The sequence below is a fragment of the Engystomops pustulosus genome, chromosome 7, assembly GCF_040894005.1.
Source record: "Engystomops pustulosus chromosome 7, aEngPut4.maternal, whole genome shotgun sequence".
NCBI classification, from domain to species: Eukaryota; Metazoa; Chordata; class Amphibia; order Anura; family Leptodactylidae; genus Engystomops; species Engystomops pustulosus.
This window is the reverse complement of record NC_092417.1, coordinates 57,198,257-57,211,971: the sequence shown is the minus strand read 5'-3', so window position 1 is coordinate 57,211,971 and position 13,715 is coordinate 57,198,257. Positions and strand designations below refer to the sequence as shown.

The 13,715-nt window shown below is 40.9% G+C and overlaps 1 protein-coding gene across 1 annotated transcript in view; it reads right to left on the bottom strand.

The window, feature by feature from the left end:
- Positions 1-12,964, bottom strand: part of LOC140069853 (cholesterol 24-hydroxylase-like) — a 30,748-nt gene extending 17,784 nt beyond the window's left edge. Inside the window, exons 1-4 of the mRNA XM_072116042.1 lie at positions 12,694-12,964; positions 9,478-9,555; positions 5,863-5,944; positions 1,201-1,271 (exon numbers count right to left, since the gene is read on the bottom strand). Of these exons, the coding sequence (XP_071972143.1) occupies positions 1,201-1,271; positions 5,863-5,944; positions 9,478-9,555; positions 12,694-12,830 (368 nt within the window). The 5' untranslated portion in view covers positions 12,831-12,964. The remainder of the gene's footprint in view (positions 1-1,200; positions 1,272-5,862; positions 5,945-9,477; positions 9,556-12,693) is intronic.
- Positions 12,965-13,715: the final 751 nt, after the last annotated feature.

Genomic DNA, 13,715 nt, shown 5'->3' with positions numbered 1-13,715 from the left:
TTACAAACTGTCCTGCTCTGTTACCATAGTAATAATGTGTTTAACTTCCATCACTGCATTACCTCACTGAGATGGGTCTCACAATGACACTGACCATACTGAATACACTGCAACCAACCGACTACAGCCAAAAAAGTGATGATCACATGACCATCCCAGGCACGTGCAGGACATGTGATGCGGACATGTAAACAGCAGCCATCTTCTGTCCTATGTCTCCTCCACTGGGACAAAGTCACAGGACTTATTAAAGGGCCAGTGAGATTTTACCCATTTAACTTAACCGTATATACAAGGTTTTTTTTCTGACTCAAGTATAAGCCGAGTTAGGGTTTTTCAGTACATTTTTTGTGCTGAAAAACCCTAACTCGGCTTATACTTGAGTCAAGGAAAAAAACCCCGTGTACTCACCCAACCCCCCCCCCTCCTGGCAAGTCCTCTTCAATCAATCAATGCTCCGGTATCTTCTCTGTGTCCCCGCTCCGTCTGTCGCAGGGATCGTGACGTCAGCCGTGCATCGACACATGGCACACAGTATGATGTCAGAGAGCGGCAATCCCTACATCGCACGGCGCAGGACGCAGAGAAGCTACTGGAGCATCGATCGTTTGAAGAGGACCTGCCGAGGGGGGGGGGGCTGGCAGGCTATATACTAGATGGGCTGACAGGCTTTATACTACAGGGGGCTGGCAGACTATATACTCCAGGGGCTGAGAGGCTATATACTCCAGGGGGCTGGCAGGCTATATACCACAGGGGCTGGCAGGCTGTATACTACAGGGGCTGGCAGGCTATATACTACAGGCGGCTGGCAGGCAGGCTTTATACTACAGGGAGCTGGCAGGCTATATTCTACAGGGGGCTGGCAGGCTATGTACTACAGGGGTTTGCCGGCTATATACTACGGGGGATGGCAGGCTATATGCTACAGGGGCTAGCAGGCTATATACTACAGGGGGCTGGCTGACAGGCTATATACTACAGGGGGCTGGCTGACAGGCTATATACTACTGGGGGCTGGCTGGCTATATACTGGGGAGGCTATGACCAATGCATTTCCCACCCTCGGCTTATACTCGAATCAATAGGCTTTCCCAGTTTTTTGTGTTAAAATTAGGGGTCTTGGCTTATACTCGGGTAGGCTTATACTATTAAGTTGACAATAATAAAAAAAAAAAAAATCTCTAAAGCAATGGTTACCTTGCTCCAAACATGCTGTGCAGACGATCATAGAAATCATCTTTAGTGTATTTTGGTGACATCAAGAATTCCTTTAAAAAATGGACATACATGATAATGCTGTAGTAATACTGTGCATATACACAGATATACATGATACTGAGATACTGTAGTATACTGTATATATACACTAATAGAGATGATGATGAGATGCTGTAGTAATAATGTATATACACTGACAGATGATGAGATGCTGTAGTAATAATGTATATACATTATTTCACGCACGTTTAAATCTCAGCATGCTCTACTGACCAAACCCTGATCGCACCCTAATCAAACTCTCACGTGATCTGCAATGCAAGTGTGGAAGGGGCCTAAAGGGTTCATTAACCCCTTCAGCACGTAGCCAGTTTGTAGCTTTACCCCTGAAGGTGATGCCACATGTGGTTTTCTTGGTCAGTTTTTAAGCATGCGTTTTCGGTCTGTTTAAAAACCATGCATTGTAAAAATGCACACGTTATTATAATGCATCGGTTTTTACTGTTAACCATGCGTTTGGCTACATTGAACCTATTTATCTTAATAGATAAACAGGTTCAAAGCAGTCAAACGCATGGTAAACTGTAAAAAACTGATTTGTTTTAAAATTGTATGCGTTTTAAACAGTCAAAAAAAGCATGCTTAAAATGGACCAAAAACGCCACATGTGGCATCACCCTGAAGGATGCAGGGTTTTTTCCCTCATTTTTCACTCTCCACCTTCAAAAATCCACAGCTTTTTAATTTTTGCGTATACAGAGCTGTGTGGGGGCTTATTTTGTGTGTACCAAATTATGCACAAATTCTTAGGTACTTTTCCGTGGCATTTTTTATTATGCCATGCCGTGTACTGGGAAGCTGGAAAAAATGAGAATATGGAAAAATTGGAAAAAAACGTGTTTGCGTCATGTTCTTGTGGGCTCAGTTTTTACAACTTTCACTGTGCGCTTCAAATAACACCTCTGCTTTATTCTTTGGTTCGGTACGATCACAGTAATACCAAATTTATAGGAGCAGTTCCCCCCCACCCTTGGGGAACAGCTACTCCACGTTACCTTTTCAAATATATGAAAACACCCATCACTTGGCTTAGCGACACCCCCTGCTCCTCTACAGCCAATCCCGTGTGTGGGGAGTTATTCATATATTTGAAAAGGTCACATGTTTCCCAAGGGTGGGGGAGAAACTGCTCCTTTCCAGCCCCTCCTATTGGGCAACTGCCTAGTCACACAGCAGATGCTAATGAAAGGTACAATATAACATATCTTTTTTTCTGTAAAACCTATTTTTTATACAAAAACACTTTGGCAGTGTATGTACTATGCTCTGTGGGGACCGGGGGAGTGCTAAAAATAGGTCTCCTGGTGACAGGTTCCCTTTAAATTTAAGCATTTCCAAAAGGTAAAAAGAGAACAGAAGCGGAAGGGAAGAAGCGCCCTGCAGTTGCCAGTTTTGTCTTATAAACATTGCAATTGACATGTAGTTTTTCCGTTAGTGGGGCCATGTATGGGCAATTTATTCGTGGGATGAGATGTATTTTCAATTGATACCATTTTGGGGTTGGTATGCCCTATTGTTGAAAACATATTAACTTTTTTGGGGCGTGGAGGAGTAGAGCATCAATAATGTAATTGATTTTTTACTTTATTTTTTGGGTGTTCACCATATAGCCCAGTGATGGCTAACCTATGGCACTGGTGCCAGAGGTGGCACTAGGAGCCCTTTCTGTGGGCACTCAGGCCATCACCACAGATGACTCCAGGTATCTTCCTGCAGTCCCAGACAGCCCAGGACTTGTTGTGCACAGAGCTATTTTAAAGTGACAGCGCTACCTGGGACTATTTTCTGCTTTATTGGTGTCCTCAGGTGCTGATATCAATGAAAACTGTGACAGAGAAGGGAGTATAAATCACAAATTAAATTCCTGTGTTGGCACTTTGCGATAAATAAGCGGGTCTTTGTTGTAGTTTGGGCACTCGGTCTCCAAAAGGTTTGCCATCACTGATATAGCCTAATAAAGGTCTTATTTTTATTGTATGGGTCAATCCGATTATGGGGATACCATAAGTAGATATTTTTTCTTACATTTTACCAAATTTCTCAAAATAAAACCTAATATGGGAAAAAATTGATCGTTTTTGCATTGCCGTCTTCCAAGTGGCATAAGATTTTAATTTTTTTGTACCAGTATCATTTTGGAGTAGATATATTTTTTGATCACTGTTTCTTGCATTTTTAAATATCTTAAAATCATAATTTTTGGCGGGTTTTTAACAGATGTTTTTTACGGCGTTCATCGTGCAGATTTAAAGGGGTATTCCGGGAATATGAACGTTTAATACAAAAACCCATGATGCTATAAATAAATGAATGTAACAAAACTCAATGACATCTGTCACAAAATGGAGCTTAAATTGTTTGATTTTATGATTCACACAATTTTATGCCAAGTTATCACCAATATGGCCCCCCCTTAAAACTACAAGTCCCATGATCCTTTAGTTCTAAGTAACTCCACCCTCTTATGCTCTGCTCCCAGTGATGATGTAACAGGTTTTCTTGCTCTGTTACCATAGTAATGATGTGTAACTGCCATCACCAAATCACTGGCCATACTGAATGCACTGCAATCAACCCACTACAGCCAGACAGAGTGGTGATCACATGACCTGCCCAGGCTGGTGCAGGACATGTGATGTGAACATGTGACCAGCGGCCATCTTCTGTCCCTTGTCTTCTCCGCACGGAGAAAATCAACAGACTGATTAAAGGGCCAGTAGTATTTTAACTCTTAATTATAGTTTATGTCAGCAGCATTTTACTGCTAAGGGGAGCAAAATTTCATTTTTATAACAACTATTTACATATTAGCTTATATTTTAAGGACTCATTTGTATATGAATTATGCTGATTCCTGGAATACCCCTTTAATAATGATTTATTTTTTATTCTACAGGTTGTTGTGGAGGCAGTAAAACTATATTTGTGGGGATTGTGTTATGATTTTGACCTTTTTCACATTATATGTCATTTTATGTGTTAATGGGGATTTGGGTCATTTTTGTTAATTTATTAATGTATGCTCTATTGAATAACTTTTTTTTTTACAATTTTATTTCTTCCAGTGTAGGACATGAACAAGCAATCATACTGAAGTATTTCAGGGTATAAATTTAGTAGGGGACATTTATCATTAGACTGGTTGACTGCGACAGTTCTATGTCTGTCTTTGGAGTTCTACTGCAGTGACATTCTTGAAAGTGGCTTTGGCCCTTAACCCCTTAACGACCTGGCCCTATTTTGTTTTTTCATTTCCATTTTTCACTCCCCCTTTTTTGCGTCACAAATTGCACTACATAGTGACGATATTGAATATTCCATGCCATGTACGGGGAAGCAGGAAAAAAATTAAAAATGCACCGAAAATGGTTGAAAAAATGCATTTGCACCGTTTTCTTGTGGGCTTGGATTTTACGGCTTCCTTTGTGCACCACAAATGACTACTTTATTCTTTGGTTGGTACGATTACGGGGATACCAAATTTGTATAGGTTTTATAATGTTTTCATACATTTACAAAAATTAACACCTCCTGTACAAAAATTTGTTATTTGATTTTGCCATCTTCTGGTGCTTATAACTTTTTCATACTTTGGTGTACCGAGCTGTGGGTGGTTTCATTGTTTGCAACTTTTGATGAAGTTTTCAATTATATCATTTTTACAACTGTACGACCGTTTGATCACTTTTTATTGAATTTTTTATATTTTTCAAAATGTCAAAAAAATGCCATTTTCGACTTTGGGAGCTATTTTCCATTATGGGGTTAAACGCAGTGAAAAAATGTTATTGTATACTGATAGATCGGGCATTTTTGGAGGCGGCCACATCTTATGTGTTTATGATTTTTACTGTTTATTTATATTTATATGACTTCTAGGGAAAGGGGGGTCATTTGAATTTTTATGTTTTTTTTTATTTTATTTTTTTTTATTTTTACTATTTTTCAGATTCCCTAGGGTACTTTAACCCTAGGGTACTTTTACTTGATTGGCATTTAAGATCCTGTCACAGACGGAATCTAACCAACACTTTCTCCGGACAGCCATCAGCGCCCCCCGAAAACGATGCAGGGGCTGGGGGAGAGCCTCCCAACAGGCAAGTTAAATGCTGTGGTTGTGCTGACCGGCATTTAACGGGTTGAACACCCGAGATCGGAGCTCACTGGGTGTCACACTGCCGACACCCCGTGTTTTATGATGCCGGCTCAGCTTTGATCTCAAGTTCTGCGTCAGATATATATCGGACACTGAGCGTAAAAACCCAGCACTCAGCGCCAAGAGGTTACACAACCCTTTGAGGGTGGGTTCACACGTTTAGTCTTTCAGATACAGTTTTCAAAGCCAATAGCAGGTGTGGATCACAATTTGTCTGAACATATCATTGAGATGCTCTGTTCCTCCTCTTTTTTTCACTCCACTACTGGTTTGGACATCAAAAATTGCATCTGAAAAACTGAACGTGTGAATGCACCGTAAGGTGTATATCCACCATTATGATTCACAATATAAAGAAAACAATCACTGTGACATGTGAAATCAGCAGTCAATAAAACTATATGTAGGACTATTGGGTAGCTTACCTTAACTCCTTCAGGACTAATAACAAAGATCATCACTTTGTGTACTCCATTAAGACGTATTACTGGACCATACTTCTCTATCCTATGTACGAAATGTAAAGTATTAATATACTTAAATAAATAAATATCCCCAAAAATGACTGCCACCAAGACTCCCCTCAATGAGCCACAATGGCAGCATTACAGCACAGACTGCTATGGCCACTTATTGACTGCAGCAATCTCATTGCGTATTAATAGACAAGACAAGAGGAGTGGCAGGGAAATGTACAGATAAGTAATGATTCTTTTGTTATTTTATCCTATTTCCAGATGTTAAAGCGTTTTAATAGTAAGGACAACCCCTGTTATTTTCATCCTACTTTCTGATTTTAGGTTATGAGAAGAGGCCAGGAGAGGGTTAAATCACCAAGGCCAGTGATGTGACTCTCTAAACATACCTTGTACCTTATCAGTGGTTTATGTGGTGTCCTTGAATTGGTCAATATTTACTCTGTACAGTAATCTTAAATAATGCATTATGAACTTCCTGATGTATCTGAAATGGCCACACACATTTAAGGGGTTATCTACCATCTGGAAATAGGGTAAGAAATAAATAAAGGATCATTACTTACCCGTCTGTCCCCATGGAAATCAAGTGCTGTATCTCTGCTGGTCGTGTGGACATAGCCCTTAAAGTGAACCTGTCATCAAAAATGTTTGTTATCAAGCAGCTGAGCAGCTTCTAGATCATGTTTCTTTTATGGCCTGGTGTGGTGGCATCATCCATAAAATGAACTTTGAATTGAGGTGTAAATTGGTTTTCTGAAGTCAAGGAGGCAGAAGACACTGAAGTCAAGCTCTCCCTGTCTTATAACACCCATTCACTGTAATTGATGGTCCTGCTTCCAGGGACATCATTAACCAGATCTCCTGAAGTCTGGCACATGATGTCAATCACAGGGGAAGAGGTGTTCTGAGGCGGGGAGAGCTTGACTTTTACAATGTTAAACTCTCCACATGTTGACTTTATACAACCAGTTAACACCTGACTTCAAAATTCATTTTCTTCATGATGCCACCAAGCTAGGCCATGAGAGAAACATGATCAAGAAGCTGTTCAGCTGGTGGACAACATACTGGCAGTGATTTAGCAGGCAAATTTCAGGTTCTCTTTAACTGCTGTACTGGTCATCACTGAACCACAATGCCAATATTCTGAACAACCCTATAAATAGATTGTGTGAGACCCAAAGGTTCTTACATTTACATAGGGAAAAATGCAATATCTTAGTATGGATGCTACATTTGCTAAAATCACATAGAATTGCGGCTCCAACCAAAGGTCTAGGCACATTTGAAGACCACGGCTTTATATATAGTTGTATATTTAGGATGTATTGTAAATCTTTATCCAGAATTAGCCATTCACCAAATAAATATTCAAAACATTATACTGTACATACAGCCACCTGGCTTAAAGGGGTTGTCCTACTTTAATAAAAATTCTAAAGGTGGACTGGTGAGGGGGTGCTGTTAAAAAATGTAAGCTGTACTTATCCCCTTCGGCACTCCCGGTGTTCTGCGCCGCCACCCTTTGGTGCCATGACAGTCTGTTGTAAGTTGCCAGAATGGAGGGGCCATGCCCCTGTAAAATAACAGGTACGGCTCCGACGGACCATGACGCAGGAGACCAGGAGCATTGGAGGTTGTTTTTTTTTTTTTTTTTTCAAAAGCCCTCCTGCTAAGTTTTCCAAATAGTCAGACAACCCCTTTAAGTAATCCTCCAAAGGCCTTTTACATTATATACGGTAATTCTCTATATTTCCTCATCTGTATGTTTTATGCTGATCTAAAAATTATCTTTTGTCACCTGTAGATCCACAAATAAAAAAATTAAAGGCAACCTATCAGCAGCCACCCTTTTTTAGACTCCCTTGGGTCTACCCAGACAATAAACACCATACCCCCAAAATGTATTTGAAAAAAAATCCTGGCATTTTTAGAACAAACAATAACTTACTATAATAAAGTTTTCTTAGCAGCTTGCGTTCTGCATCCACAGTCGTATTTTCCCACCATGCACTGGCTCTGCCCCCCTGTCATCTGTGTCAGGACTTCAACTCTGTGTCCAGAGAGAACTATTAGCTCTCTGCATCATCACTGTTCCCCTGCTGCAGCTGTGATGCTGTCAGGCGCAGAGTGATGATGTCATCAGATCTGCTGGCATCACAGCATGGAGGATGATGAAAAGAAGTGCTGGGAAATGTAGCCAGGTGAGTATGTGGTGTTTATTTTTTCAATTTAGTTTAAACAAGGAAAAGAGGATGAGAGGGGGCCCACAATATGAGGCATATGAGAGGGGGGCCACAAAATGAGGCATATGAGAGGGGGCCCACAATATGAGGCATATGAGAGGGGGCCCACAATATGAGGCATATGAGAGGGGGCCCACAATATGAGGCATATGAGAGAGGGCCCACAATATGAGGAGAAAATGAGAGGGTTTACAATGAGATGAGAGGTTACAATATAAGGGGGAGATGAGGGGCCACAATATGAGGAGATGAGATGCCTCAATATGAGGGGGAGATGATAGGGGCCACAATATGAGGGGGGAATGAGGGGCCACAATAGGAGCTGGCAGAAGCAATTAATTGCTTTTAATAGGTCCTACCTAACACTACCTAATGTTTACAAAATTGAATGACATTTTAGGCGCATCTGGACAAACTCCTCCCTGAATGCATATGCCTCCCTGATGTCTGAATGCAGACGTATTTAGACCTAAATGCTTCCATTGTGTAAGTTGCAACTTATTACAACCATACTTACCGAACACAAGCATTTGGTAAAATGCTCCTCAAAATACATCCGTGTTTTTACTATCATTAAGGCTACATTCACACACATGTACAGGGGACGTGTATATGGCCGATATACGTCCCCCATACACTTCTATGGGCTCACGGCCCTGTACGGGAGCGGTACAGTGAAGGACACGTGCGGCACCGTACCGCTCCATAGCCCATGGAAAGATAGTACATGTCCTATCTTTCTATGTAATACAGCGCCGTGCGCTGTGTATTCCTATGGAGAGGGGCGAGGTGAGCTGCGCTCATCCCCTGCTCCTCTCCACAGCGCCGATGTATGCCCGCTGTACAGCAGGGTTGCTAGGCAGTGAGCTGGATATGTAGATTAGTCCTCCTTTAGATGGCATTCTAGGGAGGTATAAGCGCTTATGGAGCAGTGCTTGCGGTACCGTGCCATGGCCGCAAAAAAGATAGAGCTTGTTTTATCTTCGGCCGTGAACTGCCGTGCAGCACTATTTCCTATGGAGACGATCAAGGAGCGCTTATCCCTCCCCGCCTCTAGCGTGCTGACGTGTGCTCATCTAGGCTACAGCCGGCATGCACATGTTAGTTTGAATACATCCTTAGGTAAACTTATGTCTTATTACAGGAAAAGAAGGACTGATCACAGATTACAGCATCTGCAATCCTTGATTCTCATAGTTAATAAGATTATGCAAGAAGTGTCAAGGTTTAGTTCATTCTCTTCTGTGAGAACACTTGCACACTCTGCTATTATTCTGCTATGATAAATTATTCAGCAATAAGACCACATACATACCATTCGAAGAAAGGGTCATAAATTATCAAGTTATTGTTCATCATTTTCATCATTGACGGTGAATGTCCAAGGAAGAAACTGCAGGTAAAACATACAATTTTACTACATCCATGTAATATATTTATCAACAAAATATAAACTATCTGTTAGAGGGTCATTAATACAGGGGGTTGCAAAAGTATTCATATCCTTTAAAGGAAATCTACCATGAAAATCAAGCTTAATGATCCACAGACACCTACTCATAGATTCAGGCTCTTTAACTATAATAATCTTTTTATATTTGTTATCCATGACCTCCTTCCTTCTAAAATCAACTTTTAAAATTATGCTAATGAGCCCGAGGGGCTAGCTTATCCCCTGTGCTAAGGCTTTTACAAACTGTTGTTACACTGTGCAGCAGAACGTCTCAGTCTTACTGTTCCTCCTGCACTTCCTGAGGGGCTCATCTATACCCCAGTCACAAGTATTTTGCAGTCTCTAGTAGGTTTTTCTACAGGATTGCCTTGTGCTAAGCTTTATCCATCTTCCTATTGACTTGATGCTTCGCAGTGGGGATGGTATTCTGAGGGTGATGTGCAGTGTTGGCCAAAAAGTTTAATTTTGGTTTTATATGACCACAGAACCTTCTTCCATATGCTTCATGAAAACCCTATATAGCTTTACACAAACTGCAAATTTGGTATTAAAAATGAATTTCTTCATGTCACTCTTCCATAAAGGGCAGATCTGTGGAGTACATAACTAATAGTTGTCCTGTGGACTAATTCTCCTACCTAAGCTATGGATCTCTGCAACTTCTCCAGAAGGACCCTGGGCCAGGAGCATAATGATTGTGGAAGCAGGGGGTGTGCCTGTGATTGGGAGTGGAGGGGGAACGCAGTCTGTTGTCTGACAAACAAAGACTGGGGGTCCAACAGTGGGACAAAGACATGTTCATGTGCTCTGCCTGCGCACACTCTATTACGTCATCAGGCGTTGCCACATTATACAGTGTGCACAAGCAGAGCACCCGAGAATGAAGAGCACACCATGGAGATCGTGGGGATGTAAGTAATGAAATTATTATGTTATATTACGAGGGGCCCTGTTGGGACACTAGTTACGGGAAATTCTGGACATTCAATTACTGCGGGGAGACTGCTGCTGGACATCTTATTGAGGGGAGGCGGCTGGAAATCTTAGTGAGGGGAGGCTCCTGCTAGACACCTTGGTGACGGGAGACTTCTGCTGGACACCTTAGTGACGGGAGACTTCTGCTGGACACCTTAGTGACGGGAGACTTCTGCTGGACATCTCAGTGAGGGGAGACTTCTGCTGGACATTTCAATAGTGGGGAAGCTGCTGCTGCTGGACATTTCATTTGTGAGGGGAAGCTGCTGCTGAACATTTCATCAGTGAGGGGAAGCTTCTGCTACTGGACATTTCATTAATTATTTGAGGCTGCCGCTGGACATTTCATTAGTGAGGGGAAGCTGCTGCCACTGGGCATTTCATTTGTGAAGGGAGGCTGCTGCTGGACATTTCATGAATAATGGAGGCTGCTGGACATTTCATATGTGAAGGGAGGCTTCTGCTGGACATTTCATGAATAATGGAGGGTGCTGGGTATTTCATAAATGAGGGGAGGCTGATATATGAGTATTCTGCTGTGATTAATGTCTGTGTAGCATATATGTTTATTATCAAGTGTAATGTGCAGGACGGAGTGGCAGATGGGGCCCTCATCCATAGTTTGCACCAGGGCCTACTGGTGTCTTGTTATTCCACTGCCCTATGCCCTTAGGCTTCCCTAATTCATTCTTTAGTCGTGGATGGTCATGTCCTGGTAGGTTAGCAGTGACCTATTTTTTACATTTACAGATGATGGATTGAACAGTGCTGTGTGAGATTTTCAAAGTTTTAGTAATTTTTTTAATGAATCCCTGCAATACACTTTGCCACAACTGTATTCCTGAGCTGTCTGATGTGTCCCTTGATTGTCACTAATATTCTCCAACAAACCTCTGAACTGCAGTTATACTGATAATAAATGGCAAACAAATTGAATCCATTCACTAATGTGACTTCTAAAGGTAATTGGACATACACAACATTATCACCTCAGGTTGAATGCATTCCATATTTACTAATAGGCTTTAGTATAAATACTTTGTAACTCTAGGTCAATATGATTTTACTACTGAATTGTATTAAACTTTATATAATGTGAAAAAGTTTCCTTTTAACATTCTACACAACAGGTAACATTGAATGGGGTTCTATATGTTTCTACTACATTATCAGCAGAATTTAATAGCATAAAGTAAGGTTCAAGGTAAAGTAAAAATATATACTGATGATATGCAGTTATCTGCTGCAGAGATATACTGATAGTAGCTGCTGTACCTTGGAGCTTCATTACCTGTGTGTGTGAGCAAAAGAGCAAAGCTCACTTAGGCTAATAAGGATTGTTATGATCTCAGCTTTCAATGAATGAAAAAACTGAGTATGGATCTTTTTTGTTGCTTTGCACCCAATTTATGGTTCTTAAAATGTATCTGCGCTGACCTCATCATTTTCCTTTTTTGTCAGGAAAAGACAGATTTCTTACATGCGGCTTTTGCAAATGTTTATGACTGTTATGACTAAACAGTATGTCAAATCACAACATACTAGTCCACTGCAGGTTATTTATTTCAGATATCCCTGTTGGACCCCCATGAAATTTGGACCAGCTGCTTTATTCTGATATTTACCTCCAAATCTGCAACATAAAAAACTTTACATTGCGTATAGGGCAGCACGGTGGCTTAGTGGTTAGCATTTCAGCCTTGCAGTGCTGGGGACCTGGGTTCAAGTTCCAGGGTCAACATCTGCAAAAAGTTTGTATGTTCTGTCTGGGTTTCCTCCCACACTCCAAAAACATACTGGTAGGTTGATTAGATTGTGAGCCCCTTTGGGGACAGGGACTGATTTGTCAAAACTCTGTGCAGTGCTGCATAATCTGTGTGCGATATATAAATAAGGGAATTATTATACTTATTATGCAAAGTGACTTTGCATTGGCATGGGTATGAAAATTCAATGGACCAATTGTTGCTTACATAGAAAATGATGTATATAAAAATCACTGCAAACATTATATAAAATAAGATAATGGTTTTTTTGCAGCAGATGGGGATTGGTGCGGAAAATACATGAAGCACATGTACATGAAAATGTTGCAGAACTTACCTTTCTCTGGGGGGTCCCGGGATGTGGTCATACTTTACGTGGGTGTAGTAGATATATCCAGTGCACAGAAGGAAACCTACTATGCCCAAGAGTATGAGCAGATAAACAACCCAAGTAAGGAAAACCAAAAACCCCATATTTTACCAAAGTTTCTACCGTGTTGTGGTAGAACTTATTCTAAGTCAGAGGAGCACAGAGATTGTCTGCACTCTGTAAACTGCCTGAGAAGAATTATGCTACACTATAAAGCATTTCTGAATGCCCATCCCTCCCCCAGAAGGAAGAGGAGGTATCATGTGTGTTCAAACAGATAGGAAAGCATTCAGAGGCTCCTGGAAGGGATTCTGAGGAGAACATAAGCTACTTGCTAAGTCAGCAGTAGAATAAAATGCAGTATTAGTGCATTGTTAGGTTTTTTTTGGTTTGTTTGCAAATTTTGTTTTGTTTTTGCAAAAGAATTGATCTAGTGTACAGTAATTTAAAGATACATATTGTACATTATGCAGGAACAGGGAGCTTTAGATGGGTCTTCCATCTTTAAAAAGAATTACATACATCCATATCATTTATCTTCACATTTTGCAACACTTGTGGTTCCTCAGTTGCTTTTATTCACCTGTCAGTGGCTGTAGAACACTCCCTTCTGTTATTTGCTTCTGAGTGACATTCTGTTGCAATAGTTTTAATAGTGTTACTGTCACTGTTCTATCCTTACAGGTTAGGGGGTTGATTAATATTTTATTGGTTGTAATATAATAGAATACTAAGAGTGGAGACTGTTGTCATACTGCCACATAGTGGCAAACTACATAGTGCAGGAAGAGTATCTTTAGTCAACTCAGGATGGTTCTGAAAGGAGCAGTGGTCAAGTAGCTCCTCAAACTAATGGTAAAACAGGATCTGCTATTAGATATTATTTCCAGAAGGACTAAAAGATCCCCTATGAAACAGCTCCCTCATTTTACAAATGAAGGTGAATTCTTTCTCATGAATTTTGTAAAAAAATTGCAGTTTATGGTTAC